Source organism: Aquarana catesbeiana, linkage group LG10 (genome assembly GCF_042186555.1).
Source record: "Aquarana catesbeiana isolate 2022-GZ linkage group LG10, ASM4218655v1, whole genome shotgun sequence".
NCBI lineage: Eukaryota > Metazoa > Chordata > Amphibia > Anura > Ranidae > Aquarana > Aquarana catesbeiana.
Window position 1 is genome coordinate 132,556,008 of NC_133333.1, and position 21,481 is coordinate 132,577,488.

The following is a 21,481-nucleotide window of genomic DNA, read 5'->3' on the forward strand; positions in this document are numbered from 1 at the left end:
GGGGGATTTTAACGTGGTCCTCAATAGTTCCCTGGATAGGTTCCCACTAGGGGCTTGGGCGGAAAGGGCAATAGAGGGACGGTTTGCCCAGCTCCTCGAGGAGATTAGGTGGTGTGACCTTTGGAGAACCCGTAACCCAAATGACCGGCAGTACTCTTGCTTCTTGGGGTCACACTGCACACTCTCTCGTATAGATCTGGCCATAGGCAACAGAGAAGTACAGCCCCTTGTAAATAAAATAGAATATCGGCCAAGGGGGATATCAGACCACTCACCTCTGACACTGTCTGTGAATGTTCATGATAGACATTGTGGACAATAAATTCAACATGGCTGGAGATAATGGGGGTACAGAAGAAATTTACGCAAGATTAAAAGAGTTTGTAGAATACAACTCGGGATCAGCGTCGGAGGGGGTGGTCTGGGACTCTTTAAAGGCATTCCTTAGGGGGCTTTTAATTCAACAGGTAACAAAGGTAAAGAAACAATCAAGGGCAAGGAGAGAGCACATTAGAAAAGAGGTGATGGAATCAGAGAGACAATATGTGATGGACCCAAGTCCAGAGAAGCAGGAGTTATGGTTGAAAAAGCAACAGGAGTACAAAATTGAAAGAACCAGAAACGCTGAAAATAGGAGACTTATCCAGAGGCAGAAGTGTTTTGGAGAGGGGGAAAGAGTGGGTCGTATGCTGGCATTATTAGCCCACACTAATTCTCCCTCCTCCATCAATCTTCATGATCAGGACTTCCAGTGGGGAAATCTCGTCCGACCCTCTGGTGATTAAGGAGACATTCTTTGAATGCTACAGAGAACTATACAAGTCACAATGACACTTAGAACAGGGACAGATAGATAGTTTCCTAGAGGGTGTCGATTTGCCAACTCTCTCTGAAATAGATAAGACCTGGTTGGAATCTCCCATAACCCTTGAGGAATTGAAACAAGCAGCAGCGGACATGCCCAATCAGAAATCCCCGGGCCCAGATGGACTGCCCTTGGAAATTGATAAATATTACGGGGAGGTGCTACTTCCAACACTTTTGAAGACACTGAACTGGGCAGCTACAGAAGGTAGACTGTCCTCTTCGATGTCAGAAACCAACATAGTATTAATACAGAAAGAAGGGAAAGACCACCGCGATGCATCTTCATACAGACCAATCTCATTGCTCTGCTCTGACATTAAAATCCTGGCAAAAGTAATGGCAACTAGGTTAAACAAATGTATTTCAAGACTTGTACATCCGGACCAGGCAGGGTTTATCCCTAACAGGTCTACCAGTGTACACATTAGAAGCGCATATTTGAATCTCCAGGCCCCAGTGGGGAGCAAGGGTTCCAGAGCTGTCTTGTCCTTGGACATCGCCAAGGCATTCGACAGCCTGGAATGGGGGTATCTCTGGGTACTGGAGAGATTTTGTTTGGGCCCTCTGTTTATCAGATGGCTGAAAACCTTATATTTTCACCCAAGTGCCAGATTAAAGATCAATAATGAATATTCAGAAAGGCTACCTCTTGAGAGGGGGACGACGCAGGGGTGTCCGTTTTCACCCCTGCTGTTCGCCCTGGCAATGGCGCCACTGGCAGAAGTGATGAGAAGTTCGATCAGACTGCAGGGATTCAAGAGGAAAAGCAGGGAAGAAAGGATAGCGTTATACGCTGATGACGTGCTACTCTTCTTGGGCGATATGGGGCCATCCTTAGAAAAAGTGATACAGCTGGTGGAGGGGTTTGGGAGATTTTTGGGCCTGGTAATTAACTGGGGGAAGTCAATGCTCCTGCTGATAGATTCAACTACTAGCGCCCTTCCTGGTGGTATATCCTGGTTAAAGGTAATAGAGAAGATGAGATACCTAAGAATAGTCATGTCAAACGACCCTAACCAATATATTGGAGATAACTTAGTCCCCCTTTTAGCAAAATTCAAAAGGAAAAGTGACATTTGGTGTCAACTACCTTTGTCAATGGCAGGTCGAGTCAACTTGGTCAAGATGATATGGATGCCACAACTACTGTACATACTCCATAACTCCCCAGTTTGGATTGGGAAGAACTGGTTCCTAAAAATAAACACTCTATTCAAGGAACTAATATGGAAGAAAGGGCAGGCCAGGATCAGTTTACAAACCCTGCAGCAATCCACTAGGGAAGGGGGAATGGCAGTCCCCCAACCACATAGCTATTTCTTGGCTGCCCAACTACAGCATATAGGGGGATGCGAGATCCAGGGAGCAGCGAATGCCAGCGGCAAAATTATGCTACAGGGCAATCCACATAAATCCCTAGCGGAAGCATTAGAGGCAGGTTCACTTCAGCACGTGCTCCCAACATATAAGCTAGTCACCAAAGTCTGGCAGACCGTTAAGAGGGTCATGGGGTATAAGGGTGTTACTAAGTTCTCACCTATATGGCATAATAAGCACCTGCAGGAATTATGAACTATAGAAAGAAATACGACATGGGAACGCCACGGAATACATAGGTTGGTCCAGTTGTTTGATGATAACATCTTAAAACCCTTCACTGAGTTGAGACGAGAATATGGAATCCCAAACAAAACATTTTACAGCTATTTACAGATTAGGCACGTTCTGGACAGCCAATTTAGGAACTGCCCACTGGAATGGTGCAAGGCACCACTTCTTAAAAAAATTGTCAGAATAAACAATACCAAAGGTCTGATAGCAATGATATATGGGCAAATAACCGACAGGTTGATAACCCTACAATCGACTTCGGGTACTAGGGGGAGATAACAGACTACCAGTGGAAAAGGATATTGGAATCTGACCCGCTGGTGTCTGTCTCTCCATCTCAGCAGGCCTCACATCACCTCCTGTTGCACAGAGTTTATTACACTCCCAAGAGGTTGCATAGGTTTGGCCGCAGACCGGATGATAAATGCCCCAGATGCCTGGAGACAGGGGACCTCATACACATGATGTGGAGATTCCCAAAATTAGTAAGATATTGGTCAGAGATTGTAAATACTATAGAAATCCAGGTTCAAAACCAAACTGGACCTGGTGGCCAAGGTATGTGTCCTGGGCCTGACAGGAGAAAATACAGGGAATAACAGCACAAACACTGCCATGGTGAGATGCCTCTATCAAGCGAGGAAACTGATAGCACAATCTTGGCTTTCAGCCGTACCCCCAACTCCGGAAGAATGGGTTAGGACAATAGATACGTTGGTGTGGACAGAAAAGACAGTCTATATTAGAAGGGGTAGTTACAGTAAATTCATTAAGATATGGAAACCCTGGCTTCAATGGTCGGGTATCCCCCTTTGAACCCCATATAAGACTTAGTGGCATAGAGAGCAATAAAGAGGGCATGGGCGAAAGGAAAGAAGAGTAGAACAGCCCTGAATAACAGACGGAACTAAGGCACTATAAGAGACAGTTTATATACTCTTTACTTGGCCTATTGATTGGGGAGGGGTTATACTGGCAGGGAGGGAAAAGAATGGGAAAGTAAAAGGAGGGGGAAAAATGTATAATGTATTTATAAATGATTGAAGCAAGGAATTGCCAGTTAAATGTTTTTACTCGCAAGAAAAAAAAAAAAGAAGCAATATGTGTATTTATATTTTTACATTTTGACAAGGTAAATGTCTGCTTGGTAGTCATTTTAAACATGGAGTTTTTTGTTTGTTCCCTGGATTCCTATGGGATTAGGCAAGTTGAGGCGTAGGGCCTTTTTTTCTGTTTAGACCAATCCTTGTCTTTCTTCTACAAGTAGGTCATTCTTTGGGCGTTCTCTTCCCTGTTCAAGTTCCTGTTCAAGGGAGTTCTCTCTCTTCACTGACCACAGTTCAGGTTGCCAGTCTTTCTTCTGTTTGAAATTTTTTGTTTGTTCCAGCTTTCAGGTTAACCAGCTTCACGCGTTTGATCTATGGTTGGTGTATGTCTTCAATGTCTAAAGATTCCTCACTGGTTAAACAACCTTTCTCTTATTTCTTAAGAATCAGATGTAATTTCCCATCACCTCCAGGTCTGATTAGTGCGTAAGAAAAATACACTTATCTAAGGTAGCTTTAGCAACAGCACATTTTCATCAATTATTTTCAGTAATATGCCTGATTTTATTGGCAGATAGAAATTGACCAGTAGTTCACTGTGGCTTTCCCTTGTTCTTGCTGATACAAAACTGTCCAGCCCCTGGCCAATTTCTGTCAAGCTCTCATTAAGAATTAGGAGACTACAGATGATACAGCAGTGTAAAACTTGGCTATCAGCAGGATATAAATGAGAGATAATAGGTCAAAATGTATAGAGAAAAAGTGAACAGGCAGCAGCACATTTTAATGAGCAAGGCTAAGCCCAAAGTTACCTAGGCTGGAGTTGTACTATAAGAATTAAGATACTGCAGAGAATACCACAGTATAAAATTGGTCAGCAGAAGGACAGTTTTTAATCAGAAATAATAGGCCTAACTTCAATATAAATTACATTTATTTTATCTATGGGGATAGGGGGATGCAGTGAATGTGAGTGATATTATAAGATGGATTATGTGTATACTGTTCTTGCCCTTAGTTCTTCTTTTTTTTTTTTGTTTTCTTTTTTCAAACAATGCAGCAAATGCAAGCTGGCACCAAGAACAGATGGTCTGCACCAGGCGAATTCTCTACTTCTCTACGTCTCCAAAACTTAACCACTTGCATATTGGGCACCTAAAACCCCCTCCTGCCCAGACCAATTTTCAGCTTTTAGCGCTGTCACTGTTTGAATGACAATTGCGCAGTCATACAACACTGTACCCAGATTAAATTTTTATCATTTTTTTCCCACAAATAGATCTTTCTTTTGGTGGTATTTGATCACCTCTGGGTTTTTTTATTTTTTGTTAAAAAAATTTAAAAAAAGATTGAATTTTTTTTAAAAAATACAAAACCGTTTTATATTTTGTTAATTTTGCAAACAGGTCATTTTGCTCCTTCGTTGATGTACGCTGATGAGGCTGCACTGATGGGCACCAATAGACTGCATTGATGGGCACTGATAAGGCGGCATTAATAGGCAGCACTGGTGGGTACTGATGAGGTGGCACTGATGGGCGGCATTGATAGGTGGCACTGAAGGGCACTAACAGGTGGCACTGATAGCGGGCAGTGATAGGTGGCAGTAATGGGCACTGATGAGTGGCAGTGATGGGCACTGATCGGCACTGGTAGGTGACACTGATAGGCAACACGGCTAGGTGGCACTGATGAGACACTGATTGGCACCACTAGTGGGCATTGATAGGTGGCACTGATTGCTGGCACTTATGTACTGGTGGGCACTGATTCGTGGCACTGTGGGCACTGATTTGTGGCACTGGCAGGGAGTACTGGTGGGCACATATGAGGCGGCTTTGCCTCTTCCTCTTTGGGACCGATGTCCCTTCAACAGAAGCCGGTGATCAGCTTTTTTTTTTTTCTCCTCACGCTGTCGGCGTGAGAAGAAAAAAAAAAAAGAAACAATTGCAGATCTTCTGTTTACATCACGTGATCAGCTGTCATTGGCTGACAGCTGATCACATGGTAAGGGGCCGGTATCGACCCCATACTCCGATCTATGATCATCCGAGTCCCATTGACTCGGTGATCACAGCGCTAAGGGGTGGACGTCTATTGACGGCCTCCCGGCAAAGCAGATACGCGCTGTACCCATCATTCGGCTATAGCGCAGATCTGAAGGGGTTAAACGGTAACTCCACTTTCATGGGGAAAACAATAGCAAATAAAAAATAATACAATTGTGACATGAGTCATATTGTAATTGAATTTTATTAAAAAATGCCTTTCCTTTTCAATCTACAGCCTATAATTTTCTGAAAATGCAATGCAAAATGGCTACCCAGAGGTGTTCTGTACACAGAATGTGTACTGACCATTCCCCAGAAACATCATTTCCTGCTTGTGTGATTGGCTCACAGATGTTTCCAGAAGTCTGCTTAAAATACAAGTCAGATTTCAGGCATCCCCCTGCAACAAAATTGTCATTTTTGGCGAGATACTCTTAATAGGAACATGTCTAAAGGGATGCAGGCCCAGCAGATTTCCTCTTTAGAGCCCTGCAGCTGCACAGTTGGTTGTTAATTATGAAACCACTTCCATTAGATTCACTAAGCACAGAGGAACAAACAGTGATTTCTTCAGAATAACAAAAGGTAGAAATCTGCAACAATGTACTTAGATCACCCAGAGGGGAATTTTTTTTCTCAAAAAGTGGAGTTACGCTTTAAAAAAGGTCCCTATCAATATAAAAATTTAAAAAAAAAACCCACAAAAGAAAACCCCAAAATTCCTCCATTTTATTTTTAGGGAAGCTTTGCAGGAAAAAATTAAAGCAGTTCAACCCAAAATAAAGGCCATATTAATATAGAATAAAGAGAAATATACCTCACCACGAAAAAAATATATAAATACCACCCCTGAGACAAAAGCCATTTTTTTAAATGGATGCCTTGCAGCAAAACCAAAATGAAGAAAAAAAACACTTTGCTATGAAGGAGATAGCAGCTAAAAGCATTTGCTAACCTCAAATTGACCACAAAATGAAAGACAAAATACAAAATACCCAGTAATTTAAACAACAACCAAAAAAGGCAGCAAATGGGATTTATTGACAAAATAGCTATTCTTCAGAATTAAAGTACAGATTTTACAAACTGAACCTAGTCACTGCCTCTTCCAGCTTTTCCTATTCTTTCCCCACACTGGCTTCCAATACACTAACAATATAGCTGTTCTGTGCAACCTCCACATTTTTAGTGAGGTTGCTGACTTATCCAGAAAAAAAACCCTTATTGGCCCTTCTAAGCCTGCTGGTGCTAGTTCAGAGGTCATGCAGTGTGTAAAAGTGATTGTAAAGGCTCGTTTTTTTTTTTTTTTAAATAAAAAACATGTTATACTTACCACCTCTGTGCAGTTGGCTTTGCACAGAGCAGCCGGGATCCTCCTCTTCTCAGGTCCCTCTTTGCTGCTCCTAGTCCCTCCCTCCTTTGAGTGCCCCTCAGCCAGCAGCTTGCTACAGGGGGCACCCAAGCCAAGTCAAAGCTCCGTGTATACATTCAGACACAGAGCCCCGACCTGCCCCCCCCTTCTCCTGATTGACTGACTGACTTTGATTGACAGCTGTGGGGGCCAATGATGCTGCTGCTCTGTCTCGGCCAATCAGGAGGAGTTTCCTGGATGGCTGAGGGGATCGTGGACATCGCTGGAGAGAAGGGGCTCAGGTAGGTAAGGGGGGTGCTGGGGGAGCTGCTGCACAGAGGTTTTTTATTATAATGCAACTCCTAAAAAACTCCTTTAAAAAAAAAAAAAAAAAATCTGTGTGAATCTGCACATAAATTTATGTGAATCTTGAACCTGTAGGATTCTTCTTGAACCAATGGTAGCAGCAAACCTGAACCTCATCTCTAGATACTTGGTCCTAACTTTTCTGCTTTCTGGTTTAAGCCTTGATCAACTGCCCAGTGAAAACATTTAAGTGGCCTTAACCACTTCCAGACCACCGCACGACTATATATGTCCTCACTTTGAGGACAGATATCTTTGTTATGGCTGCCATAGCCCCGGTATCGCCGTGTTCGGCCAGTGGTCCGCTACAAGATAAATGTGGTCTCTGCGACGGATGCGCCGCAAGATCACTTTTATCGACGGCGGGAGAGAGGCCCCTCCCACTGCGATCTGGTGCCCTCTGCCGCTTACCGGAGCTGTCGGCAGCGGCGTAGGCAATCGGATCCTTCCCGTGGCTGTGCATGGAGACGAGTGAGGGGAAGATGGACTCCACCCATCTCCATGACACTGCAGGGCAGAAGCGACGTCAAAGGGACATTTTTTGTTTCATTTTTTTAAATGACAAATTTTTTTTTTTTTTTTAATTGCATTTTAGTGTAAATATGAGATCTGAGGTCTTTTTGACCCCAGATCTCATATTTAAGAGGTTCTGTCATGCTTTTTTTCTATTACAAGCGATGTTTAACAGTCCTTGTAATAGGAATAAAAGTGACACATTTTTTTTTTAAAACAGTGTAAAATTAAAAGGTAAAATAAATAAGATAATAAAAAAAAAAATTTAAACGCACCCCGTCCTGTCGAGCTTGCGTGCAGAAGCGAACACATACGTGAGTAGAGCCCGCATATGATAATGGTGTTCAAACCACACATGTAAGGTATTGCCGTGATCGGTAGAGCGAGAGCAATAATTCTAGCCCTAGAACTCCTCTGTAACGCAAAACATGCAACCTGTAGAATTTTTTAAATCTCGCCTATGGAGATTTCTAAGGGTAAAAGTTTGTTGCCATTCCATGAGCGGGCGCAGTTTTGAAGCGTGACATGTTGGGTATCAATTTACTCGGTGTATCATTATCTTTCACAATATAAAAAAAATTGGGCTAACTTTACTGGTGTCTTATTTTATAATTCAAAAATGTGTTTGTTTTTTTTTTTTTAATGCGCTTGTAAGACCGCTGCGCAAATACGGTGTGACAGAAAGTATTGCAACTACGCCATTTTATTCTCCTTGTTAGGGAAAAAAAAGTATAATGTTTGGGGGTTCTACGTAGTTTTCTAGCAAAAAAAATGTTTTTAACTTGTAAACAACACATCTAAAAAAGAGGCCCGGTCCTTAAGTGGTTAAAGAAAAGATAAAATCATAAGATGAACATGGACCCTTTCATCTGAAAAAACTGTGGCTTCAAAAATTTAAACAAGTGACCTTCAGCAAATATGTAGATATTTTATTGATCTAGGGATGGAGGCACGTATTACCATATGTCCCATCCTTCCTCCTTCCCCACTTTTTTAATAACACGCACAGGCGTATAACACGCACATTCGTTTTAAGAGGGAAGTTTCAGGGAAAAAAACTTAAATTTTAAATAAGGAACTTTGAAGCAAAATAAGGGTCAGTGCCCATCTGCAGCCTCACCATTGGCATCAATGCAGCCTGATCAATATCCATCTGCAGCCTCATCAGTCCACATCAATGCAGCAGCCTCACCATTGCATCAATGCAGCCTGATCGATGCCCATCTGCAGCCTAGAGGGGACAGGGAGGGGGGCGGGATGAGCGTCGACAGATTACATACAGTGAGAATCTCCTATGATAGACAGAACAGTGGTCCAATGGCGGCCCAGGAGACGGGACTTCCTATTACAGAGGCCACCAAGTAAACAGGAGATTCTCACTGTATGTAATCTGACGGCGCTCGTCCTGCCCCCTTCCCTGTCACCTTCGAGGCAGCTAAAATTGAAGTATTGGCGTATAACACACACACACTATTTGCACCCGATTTTCATGGTGAAAAAGTGAGTGTTATACGCCAATAAATACAGTATGTAGATATGAACTGTCTGACCTCCATAATTATTACTTGGCTAGTGACTAAAATATGTTGGAGGAAGTGGGTCAGCATTAGTCAGGCAACTAATACTTTTTGGAATGATGTCAGCAATGGATGCCACCATATTTCTCTCATAACAGTGCCACTTTAAAGTGGTTTAAATCCTTATGGTTTTTATTACCTTAATGTATTCTATGCATTAAGGTAAAAAACCTTCTGTTGCAGAGGGTCTCCCCCCAGCCTCCCTTATACTTTACTTACCTTAGCCTGATCACAATCCAGCGATGTGCGCAAAAGCAGCAGCTCTCCCGGCTCTGTCCCTCCTAACTGAGGCATTGGCTTCCACTCCTGTCAATCAAATCCTATGATGAGGGAGCAGGGGCAAGGGCTGAGCTCCTCTGTGTCAACAGACATAGACAGGGCAGCTCAGGAGCAAGCCTGCACGAGTGCCCCCATAGAAATAAGCTTTCTATTGGGACACTTGGCAGGGGGAGGAGCCAGGAGCACCGGCAGGGCACCCCAGAACAGGACAATCAGGCTGCTTTGTGCAAAACCATTGCACAGAGCAAGGAATTATGACATGTTTGTTATTTTAATTAAAAAAATGGAACCTTTACAATCATTTGAAGGACATTTATTGAATAGTGTGTAGCCACGTGAGTGGGACTTTGCTGATAAATCGGACAACTAAGAACTATTATCTATTGAAGACTGTCTGTGACACATTTTTATTTACACTAACTAGAATACCCTGAAAGGTTTTCCTGAACATTTACCTGTTCGTATATATAAATAATAAAAAAAAAAGTATCACCGGTGCAAGGGCACTATTATGGGTACAATCACCTTAAGCACAGTGGAAGTTCCTATTATCAATTAAATGAAGGCAGTGCACAGAAGGGAGTTTTAAGGCTAATAAAATTAACAGAAGAGGCTTTGTAGCGCCTGTTCTTAGGCTGGTCTTTTACTTTTTAAAGTTTTTTACTGGCTGACAAGTACATTTATTCTTTTTCACTGTGAGATATTTAAGCCACTCTAACAGTGGTTTCCCACCTGATAGAAAATTGTATAAAACTATAGTATAGGAGATTTCTGTTTAGTATAGGAACGGCGTTTTAGTTTAACTCTTGTATGTGGGAATGTTTGCAGTTCACAAATTTTGAGTTTCTGAATGATGAAGCACTTCAGGCTACATTTATGGTGTATCATTTCTATCATTGGAGCAGCCTTCTTCAACCAGGGGTGTCATGAGGTTCCTTCAGGGGTACCTTGGCAAAATGCCTATAAAATGATGGGTGGCACAGTGGTGTAGTGGGTAGCACTCTCGCCTAGCAGTAAGAAGGGTCGCTGGTTCGAATCCCGACACTACCTGCCTGGAGTTTGCATGTTCTCCCTGTGTCTGCGTGGGTTTCCTCCGGGTACTCCGGTTTCCTCCCACACTCCAGAAGACATGCTGGTAGGTTAATTGGATCCTGTCTAAATTGGCCCTAGTATGTGTATGTATGAATGTGAGTTAGGGACCTTAGATTGTAAGCTCCTTAAGGGTGTAGGGACTGATGTGAATGTATAATGTATATGTAAAGTGCTGCGTAAATTGATGGCGCTATATAAGTACCAGAAATAAATAAATAAATCATAAATTATCAAAAACTGTATACAAGCCAGCAGGTGGATCAAGCCTGCCTTTTAGTTACACAAAGCCACAGGTTTTTATTATGCACTGGCATCTTAGATGTCATCAGTTGATAAGGAGGATGTCTGTTGCCTCCACAACATCTTTGTTTGACCCTCCTCTGCTCCTCTCCCTCAGCACCTTGGGTCACATTAGCTGCCTGATGGAGAAAAATTGAGGGAGAAGAGAAACCTTGGAATACTATTCAGTACCAGTGTGTAAAAATGGATTTGCTTCGGAAGAATGAATCACCTCTAATGTTGGGTGTCCAACGTGTGGATGTTGCTGCATTATGTAAAATTAATATGCATCCTACACATGATCGGACTATTCCAACAACAAAATCCATGGATTTTTTCTGAGGGATGTTGGCACGAACTTGTCTTGCATACACACGGTCACACAAATCTTGTCGGAAATTCTGAACGTCAAGAACTCGGTGACGTACAACACATACGACAAGCTGAGAAAAATTAATTTCAATAGCCAGTGTGGCTCTTCTGCTTGATTCCGAGCATGCGTGGAATTTTGTGCGTCGGTATTGTGTACACACAATTGGAATTTCCGACAACGGATTTTGTTGTCGGAAAATTTGAGGTCCAGATCTCAAATTTTGTTTGTCGGAAATTCCGCCGAAAAATGTCCGATGGAGCCTACACACGGTCGGAATTTCCGGCAACAAGCTCCCAACGAATATTTTCCGTCGGAAAATCCAACCATGTGTACGCGGCATTAGAATAGTTTTTTACATTTTAAAATGGGGTGCCTCGAGACTGGCCTTCATATTAAAGGGTGCCTTGACTGAAAAAAAGTTGGGAAACACTGCATTAAACTATTATGTGCTTTCAGGATTGGATGCTAAGTCAGAAGAAATAAATGCTAAAGAGAAAAGCTCCCAGGACTTTTCTTCCCAGAGATCTCCATACTGTACTGTGGAGTATGCACAAGTCTCCTTTCATGGTCATCGAGATGCTGTTAGGTTCTTTGCATATGTTCCAGGTAAGATTTCTGTTTCCTAGCAAAAGGTAAACTGCAATTGTTTTGATCAGTTTTTTTTTTTAAGCATTGTACTCACTGCCACAGCAACAACACATACTTTTGTACTTCACCACCACTGGCAGGGGCATACCTAGAGCATTTGGCACCCGGGGCCGATCCTATATCTGGCACCCCCCCAACTTTAAAATGTAAAAACACCCACAAAAAGTTGTAATGTTTTCTAGAATATTTATTGCACAAACTTCACACCCTCCCCATCACAGTGTCCCTTGTAGTCTGCCCCGCCCCCATCTCTCTAATCACAGTGCCCCCTTTTACTCTCTGCCTCCCCTGAAGGGTTCTACCTTTGGCATAAACAGATAGCTAATACTATTAGCAATGTGTTTAAGTGTAGGTAAGAGATTGCAGACATACTACAGGAGAAGGAGAGATGGTCAGAGACTGCAGACATGGTACAAGAGATGGTCCGAGACTGCAGACATGGTACAAGAGATGGTCAGAGACTGCAGACAGGATGCAAGAGATGGCCAGAGACTGCAGACAGGATACAAGAGATGGCCAGAGACTGCTGACATGGTACAAGAGATGGTCAGAGACTGCAGACAGGATACAAGAGATGGCCAGAGACTGCAGACAGGATACAAGAGATGGCCAGAGACTGCTGACATGATACAAGAGATGGTCAGAGACTGCAGACATGGTACAAGAGATGGTCAGAGACTGCAGACAGGATACAAGAGATGGTCAGAGACTGCAGACAGGATACAAGAGATGGTCAGAGACTGCAGACAGGATACAAGAGATGGTCAGAGACTGCAGACAGGATACAAGAGATGGTCAGAGACTGCAGACAGGATACAAGAGATGGTCAGAGACTGCAGACAGGATACAAGAGATGGCCAGAGACTGCTGACATGATACAAGAGATGGTCAGAGACTGCAGACAGGATACAAGAGATGGCCAGAGACTGCTGACATGATACAAGAGATGGTCAGAGACTGCAGACAGGATACAAGAGATGGTCAGAGACTGCAGACAGGATACAAGAGATGGCCAGAGACTGCTGGCATGATACAAGAGATGGTCAGAGACTGCAGACAGGATACAAGAGATGGTCAGAGACTGCAGACTGGATACAAGAGATGGCCAGAGACTGCTGACATGATACAAGAGATGGTCAGAGACTGCAGACAGGATACAAGAGATGGCCAGAGACTGCTGACATGATACAAGAGATGGTCAGAGACTGCAGACAGGATACAAGAGATGGCCAGAGACTGCTGACATGATACAAGAGATGGTCAGAGACTGCAGACATGATACAAGAGATGGTCAGAGACTGCACACATGATACAAGAGATGTTCAGAGACTGCAGACATACTACAGGAGATGGTCAGAGACTGCACACATGATACAAGAGATGGTCAGAGACTGCAGAAACATACTGCAGGAGATGGTCAGAGACTGCAGACATGATGCACAAGAGATGGTCAGAGACTACTCCACTGAAAAGTAAGCCTGGCTCAGGTCACTTTTCAGAGGCATTTGACATGCAGTGAGCAGGTGATATTGCATATCCTCAATGCCTGTTTTAACCCCATAAGTACCACTTAAAAGCACATAGGCTGAAGAAACAAAGCTCTTTGGCTACAGTTAAAGAAAGGGTCTGCTGGAGGACAACATAGGAAAGAGGAGAAGACAGAGAGAGAGGGAGAGAGAGGGAAGGAGGAGGAGGGAGAGTCCGGTCACAGCTCACTCACTTCAGTCCTCAGTGGCTCAGTCACAACAGCTTCAGGTTCACAATGTGGCTGATGGCTGCTCAATTTAATCGCCTCGCCCATACACAGCGCACGGGCTGCCTCTCCGATTCATGTGGAGGGGGGAGATGTGCTGTTTGGACTAGGTAAGAACGGAACAGACCCCCCTCCCCCAATATCCATTCCGGTGGAGGATGCCTTTAGATTTAAGGACCCCATAAGGGACTGGAGGCCCTATATCAGATCTCATTGGTGCTTGCTGGTTCCACCCTGCACCTGGTCTTGGTTGGGGCTTTACTGTCCTAAAACTCTTGTTGACTGGTTAAAAATTTGACCAATGCGTTCAGAGGTGGGAGGAGGACCTGGGACGAACTTTAGAAGACACGGACTGGTCTAACATATGGCTCACATCTAAGTCATCTTCACCCAACATCTTAGCACTGGAGACAAATTATAAAGTCCTAACTCGCTGGTACCTTGTACCCGCTAGAGTGGCAAAATATTCACCTAATACCTCAGCTCTTTGTTTTCGAGGATGCCCAGAAATAGGCACATATTTACACATATGGTGGACGTGCCCAGTAATCCAAACCTTCTGGAAGGAAGTCTTATTTAAATAAAAAAATAATACAACCAGATCCATATTTAACTTTACTTAATCTAAAACCGGAATGGTTAACACTCTCTCAATTCAAACTTATGATCCAACTAATAACGGCTGCAAAACAAACGGTGGCCAAGTACATTGGTACTAGCAGAAACAATTCACAGAATGAATAATACAATGTCCCATGCTAAGATGGTAGCCATCGATCAAAATCAAATTCCAAAATTTGAAAAACTTTGGCATCCTTGGATAAAACAACAGTTCCTGTCAAACTTCAATGACTCTGTCCTGTTGCCATGGTAACAGATTAAATGACTTACAGAGACACCCATTCTAAGGCTTCAAAGAGAACTAAAAAGAATAATAAACTGATGAGCGGGACAACCTTGTGGACCATACCTCTACCTTTCAACCCTTTTTCTTCTTTCTCTTTCCTTTTCTCCACCTTACGATTAAAGCTCATTATCAGAATTTATTTGACCTATATACACTCTACTTGTAAACAATATGTATAGTAGGTATAAATCATTTAAATACCTACAAAAGTAACTAAGGAAATGATATATATCTTTAGTTTAGGTTTACGTGAACCCAATGTTTAATATTTAAAATTTCATGATATTTACCTATATAAACCCTACTGTAAAACAATGAGCTTACTTTATAGATCCTTGTAAACTTACTTTATGTATCTTTATAATATTGTATACTCAATAAACTTCTTTTGACAAGGAAAAAATTTGACCAATGCTGACATGGCCCAGAAAATGATAACTTATGTTACCTACAACACCTCTGTCCCTACCCAGTGCCACACAACCTCTGGCTGAAATCATCAAATATCCTCCAATCTCTACTGGTGGAAGAGTACTGGAACCTCCATCCATGTCACTGGTAAGCCCATCTGCTAGGTTGTGACAGGGCTTCCATAAAGGACCACGTTCTGAACGAGCTGCCCAACATAATGCCACAATTTGTCTCAGCGTGCCAAAACGCCTGCAGTGCAGTACACTGTGTTCTGGCGGGAATGGACCCTGATATCATTAGAAGTGATAATCTTTGTAAATTGACTATTACAAAAAATGTTTGGAAACCAGTGTTCAAAAATAAATACTTCATGCACTATTTGCAATCATAACCCATTTATAATGTGTAGTAATTCTGAAAACATTTTGATATTTGTAGGTTGCATTAACCCTTCAGTACCAGTAGGTGGCAGTGAAAGTTCAGGAAATTCCACTATGTTAGTGATGAGCGGTGGAGAAGGATACATCAACTTCAAGATTGGTATGAAATAATAATGATGTTACAGCATTGTATACAATCTTTTAGATGTATGTGTGTGTAGAATATTTATATTTACGCTTAAGTGTGAGGGGTCTGACTGAAAAGGTTCCATGAAAAGGCAAATGACCAAACATCTTTAGAATGCTGGGGAACGCAACAATAATGTCACAATAATTTACTCTGCAGCGTTTCTTCGTTGCAGACAAAATATATATAAAAATGTAAAAACATTGCCCTTCAGTTAAGCCATGTGTTCTTGAAAAATGGAATTAAAATACCACTAGTTTAGCCTACTACGTACCGATATATGGTAAAAAAAAACCTTACAGATGGACATATTTCTGGAGCACTTTTGTTAAACACAAGCGGCCACCCAGTGCACTTGTGAAAGGCTGTTACCTGTGCTGTCATCAGACAGGCAAATGTACAGAGCCAAAGAGAGTGGCTCTGTAGCTTGTTATTGCTGTGACGGATAAAGCCACTACATGGGTTGAAATTCAGCCAGTTCAGATGAAATCAGATGAATTTCTATCCATGTATAGCTAGGCTGATTGTACAGAAGTAAATATACCAGTCAACTTCTGTATAACCACCCTGTCGTATTTTTCTCAATCAGTCAGTGTATTCTGATGGCGGTGGAAGTCTCCCCACTGTTAGAATACAATAGCTCAATGGGAGTGATTCCCCCGTCCACATTGTGTGTGCGGATGGAGGAATCTGGTCATTTTTTTTTTGTTCAACCAGCTGGGAAAAAAAGATAGAATAAAAAAAAAGAATAATATATGGGCTGCCTGATCAAAGCAATGAGAAATGTAAAACACTGCAAGATTTTGAATTTGTGAACCCTCTCCTTTCTCTTACAACTGAGGAAAGGGGGAAAAGAGAGACCCAAGAAAGAAGGGATAAGAGAGAGGAAGCAGCATGTTAGAGGTGGGGGTGTGGGGAGGTCACTTTTAACCTTTTCAGCTCTTCTGTCCTGCACATCCCATCTTCCCCCCTTCCTTTATGTTGCACGTTAACCCCTTCATCTCCATCCTCACTGTTTTTGTAATCTCTTCATCTTCTCCTCCCTCTTTGTATAGCTTGTACACTATTGATGCACTGTATTTAGTGCACCATTACTAAGCTCCGTGTTTTAAAGACTTCTCCAACCAACACTAACCTTTCAGTTTTGCATAGAGGTATGTAGGCTGAAAAATCTCTTTTCCCAAAGATGCTGGTGGTGATATTTCTGCCATGTTCCCAGCTCCAACCATCTGCTGTCACCTGTTTAAGGGGACTCACGCTGTTTAGTTTGCATTTGGTTGATCTTATGGATAAATGCAGCAGTAGTGGGACTCTGCAGCAAGATGGGCAGAGCATGGAACCCAGATGAGTAGGTTTGGCACCTCCTCCCATAACTGAAATATTGGTCTGGGGTAAAGTGACCGTTAACTATCTCAATACTGGCATGTTTCTTAATTTCCCAAAAAATTGTGGCAAAAAATGAGGTCACCTTAGCGTGTCCATTTTCCTAAAAGGCTCATTTTGGGGGTGGTTTGTATTGTCTTAGTATCTTTATTGGATGTTTTGTTTTTTCAAAATGTTTGGTGATGTCACTGCTCCACCTCTATACCTTGTTCAATCATTCATTAAAGTGATACTAAAAGCTTTGTTTTTTTGTTTAAAAATAACAAACATGTTATACTTACCTGCTCTGTGCAGTGGTTTTGCACAGGGCAGCCCAGATCCTCCTCTTCTCGGGTCCCTCGCCGGAGCTCCTGGCCCCTCCCTCCTGTTGAGTGCCCCCACAGCAAGCGGCTTGCTATGGGGGCACCTGAACCGAGCCACTGCTCTATATGTCCATTTAGACACGGAGCCATGGCTCAGCCCTGCCCCTACTCTCTCCTCATTGGTTCACTGACTTTGATTGACAGCAGTGGGAGCCAATGGTGCTCGCTGTATGTTGCAGCCAATCAAGAGGGAGAGTCCCGGACAGCTGAGTCTCTCGTGCAACATCCTTGGATCGAGATGGGGCTCAGGTAAGTATAAGGGGGGCTGAAGGGGCTGCCAAATACAGTAGGTTTTTTTAACTTAATGCATTAAGACAGGGATCCTCAAACTAGGGCCCTCCAGCTGTTGCAGAACTATACATTCCATAAGGCATTGTAAAACTCTAACATTCACAGACATGACTAGGCATGATGGGAATTGTAGTTCCTGAACAACTGGAGTTGAATGAGTTTGAAGAACCCTGCATTAAGATAAAAAACCTTCTCCCTTTAGAGCCACTTTAAGAAAATGCAAATCATCATCTGAATGGCACCCTTGCTGAGCATCTGACCTCCTATATTCACAATACATCAGACTGGTCACTCAGCAAAGGACCTGGAAGCTAGTGGAGATCATTGGGGTAGTGGTGTCTACTTCAGTGATTTCCAGCTTCCAGGGGCATCGCCCAGGTATGGTAAATACACAGGTACTTTGGTCCAAGCTGGTCCAATATAACTATGTAAAAAAAATATTATGCCTGAAATTGATCTTTTATATGTAAAAAAATCCGCGCTTAGGACAATCTGAGGACTGCTGCCTATCTCAAGTTAGTACCCCAAGGGGTCTAATTAAAATAGAAAATGGGTATTTACTGCTGCCCTCTATATTAATTGAATAATGATCTTTAACCTAAGTTCAATTGACTGTGGCATATAGGAACTTCATCACTAAATGCCAGGTCCAGGTCCCAAGATAGAAAATCTATATGATATAAGCAACCGGAGAAATTGTAATAAAGTGAAATGAAACTATAATTTAGAAGAAAAGTGTAAATGATTATAAATGTGTTGTAGTACTAGCAGAAATGAAACAGTGATCTTTGCACCATTTCGAAAGAAAATTAAAAAGTTAGTGAAAAATACACCCCAAAATTCAGAAGTTTTGGGACAAGATGGCGCCAAAAGTTGAAAATTTTTTTTTTAAATAAATCAAAAACCATAGGTGAAAGAAAGTGTCAGTGCAATAACTGGTGAACCAGTCACAAATTGTAAGTGAAATGATGAAATTAAGTGGTAAGTAACCCCAAGATTCAACAGTATTGTGATAGTGAGCGCCTGCTGTGAGTCCAGAGTGTAGACTAATTAATGTGTAACATATGATATACACTCCCTAAACATAACATACAATGCATACAACAATCCCGGACTTATCATGCATAAATTTGTAAATTCAGATGTTTTATGTATCATAGATGGTAATGGTAGATTTCTAAAAAGTTAGTATTTGTATGCATATACTCCGTGTAAGCAAAACTTTTCAACCAAATGGGATAATTAATAAGTTCAGTGTATATATTATATATTTTTCACCCCTTAGGGCTTTACATCCGTGACTTCTGTGCTTGTTGTTCAGAGTAGTGACTTGAGGTGCTCACCCCCCAGTGCTCCCCCACTCACCAGAATTAATCACCCCTACAGGGGTACCGAGCGATAGAATGGGTGCCTTGGGGTAGTTGGTGATCTCTCCTGTTGAGCTGCTGTTGCTCTAGTTGATGCGATCCTTTGCAGGTATTCCAGGTTAAGCTATGTGCTCCAATATGACCAGGTTACTCCATACCTCCTTTGTCTGTTAACCTCTCCGGGATACCGGAGACAAGAGAAACACAAAGAGGCTTCCTTCGTGAAGTATGTCAATGAGTTTTTTATTGCACAAAAGCTTAAACCAGTCCAACATAGTATGTAATAGTAGAAATTTTAGCAAGTCTTAGCAGAAAAATTGTGAAACCGGCACCGCTGTGTGCAAGGATGGGACCAGAAGCGAGCTGTAAGCGTGCGTCCCACCTTGCGTTCCAGCATCCACTTCCGGGTATGACGTGTGAGCGTGACTCCGCCTTACGCGTTTCGTCATAGGACGTTTTCAAAGTTTCAAAATTGATCTTTAGCCCCAGTTCACACTGCCGCAGCTTCAAAGTCGCATGACTTTTGTACCTACATCCCACTACAACTTCGGCACGACTTTAACAAAAGTCAATGCAAATCATGCCGAAGTCGCACCAAAAGTAGTGCAGGAACCCTGTACTAAGTCGGAGCAGCTCAAGTTGCCCCTATTAGAGCGGTTCCATTGCACTAAATGGGGCGTGACTTCTCATGCGACGTGCTCCCAAAGTCAGCCAGTTTGAACCAGGCCTTAAAATGTAGTTAAAGTTTTGCAGTCAAATTTGAGAAAACCTTCTAAATGTTTATGTGTTCCCATTCAAACAGCATGCCCAAAAGGTGTTATTTTAAAAATTCTACTTGTTTCTTTGGGGCAGGCCTCTGGGCAGACAAGAAGCCACTCCGAGCAATTCCAAAGTGAAAGCGGAGGGACAAAGTTGGGACAGACTGAGTTTCCCTCATTAACATACAATGCAGAATTTAGGCTTTGAGATCTTTAACCCTTTGTTAGGGCAGGCGGTGTTCAAATCTAATTTACAACTGATAATGCAGACCTGCCAGCACAGTACAGACAATGTTATTTATGGTAAGCATCAACTACCCAGCCTCCTCCTTAACATTACATATAAGGAGAAGGTTTTAGTTTTTTGTAGTTTTCAGAAAAAAGCAAAAAGGGAAGCGGTCATTTTAATATTCTTAATGCTATGTGAATGGGAATATGTAACAAATATAAAGTAGAGGTTATCCAACATTGCTGCAAAAGTGGAAATATACTTTAAAGGGATTTTTCACTTGAAATCCAAGGTAGACTCCTGAGTCAGCTACATAACAGAAATGTAGCAACACTCCAGGTATTCCCTAATACAAAACTTAAAGTGATAGTAAAGACTACTGTAATTACAAATATTTTTAAAATGCTGCCCCCCATCTCCTATCAATGCTGCAAAGCCTATATAAAAAATATCAGCATAAATATCTATTTTTATATCTGGTCTGGTCAGCTGATCACCAGATGAGGCTCCTGTGTGTAAGAAAGCGCTTGCCTATGGCTGTGCATTTCTGGAGCCATGACATCACCTGCCAGCTGCCATTGCCCCTCTGTTGTTTTTGCGCCCCCTCCTCTTCCCTGCAGCAACCTCTGTCTGACACAGGGGAACCGGACTGAGCAGGATTAAAAAAAAGGTATGTGCACAGATCTTTTTTTGTACAGGATAAGTAGGAGGAATGGGGAGGCAGCATTTTTAAGAATAATTGTAATTGGCCTTTACTCCACTTTAGGCTGCAGTGGTGAAACCTGGTATTGCACCCTGGACATTTTGATATGGTAGTTTTCAAGCATTGAATGGTCATAATTATTCTGCATTGCAAATGTACACCATATTGGCAAAATAATCCATAATTGCTTACAAAAGGCTGTCAAAGAATCCCTCTGTAATAAACAGTTGTCCAAGATCAGCATCACCCTGGTGCCAACACATCACTTCTTGTGCATCTGATAGGAGTATAAATTATAACTGGCAAGTTTAGGGTAGGAGAAAGCGTGGTAGCTTCCAGTCATATGACCAATAAAGATTAATGGGGAAGAGATATTAGGAAACAAGAAATGCCAGATGGAACAGTACAAGATGAACACAACATTCCCACAAACAGGAAAAGATCACAAAAGAATTGTGTATAGAAAATGAACTCTAAATGATAAGTTCACCTTTTATAACATAACAGTAGCGCTGTTTTTGAAATGTGACAGCTGGTGCGGGGCATTGCCCACCCACTGTCATGGGGGGTTAATCTGACTGCTCCAAAGTAACATGTTACACCCTAACTATAGGTGTACATGAGATTTTGTTTATTTTTAATAAACTTACAAAGATTTCAAACCAACTTCTTTCACGTTGTTCATATGGGGTATTGT

The 21,481-nt window shown here is 42.2% G+C and overlaps 1 protein-coding gene across 2 annotated transcripts in view; it reads left to right on the forward strand.

Annotated features, from left to right (window-relative positions):
* LOC141110901 (C-Jun-amino-terminal kinase-interacting protein 3-like) overlaps positions 1–21,481 on the forward strand; it is a 218,447-nt gene that overhangs the window by 189,917 nt on the left and 7,049 nt on the right. For both annotated transcript variants that reach the window (XM_073602675.1, XM_073602676.1), the window contains 2 exons: positions 11,862–12,011; positions 15,563–15,664. In XM_073602675.1, the coding sequence (XP_073458776.1) occupies positions 11,862–12,011; positions 15,563–15,664 (252 nt within the window). The remainder of the gene's footprint in view (positions 1–11,861; positions 12,012–15,562; positions 15,665–21,481) is intronic.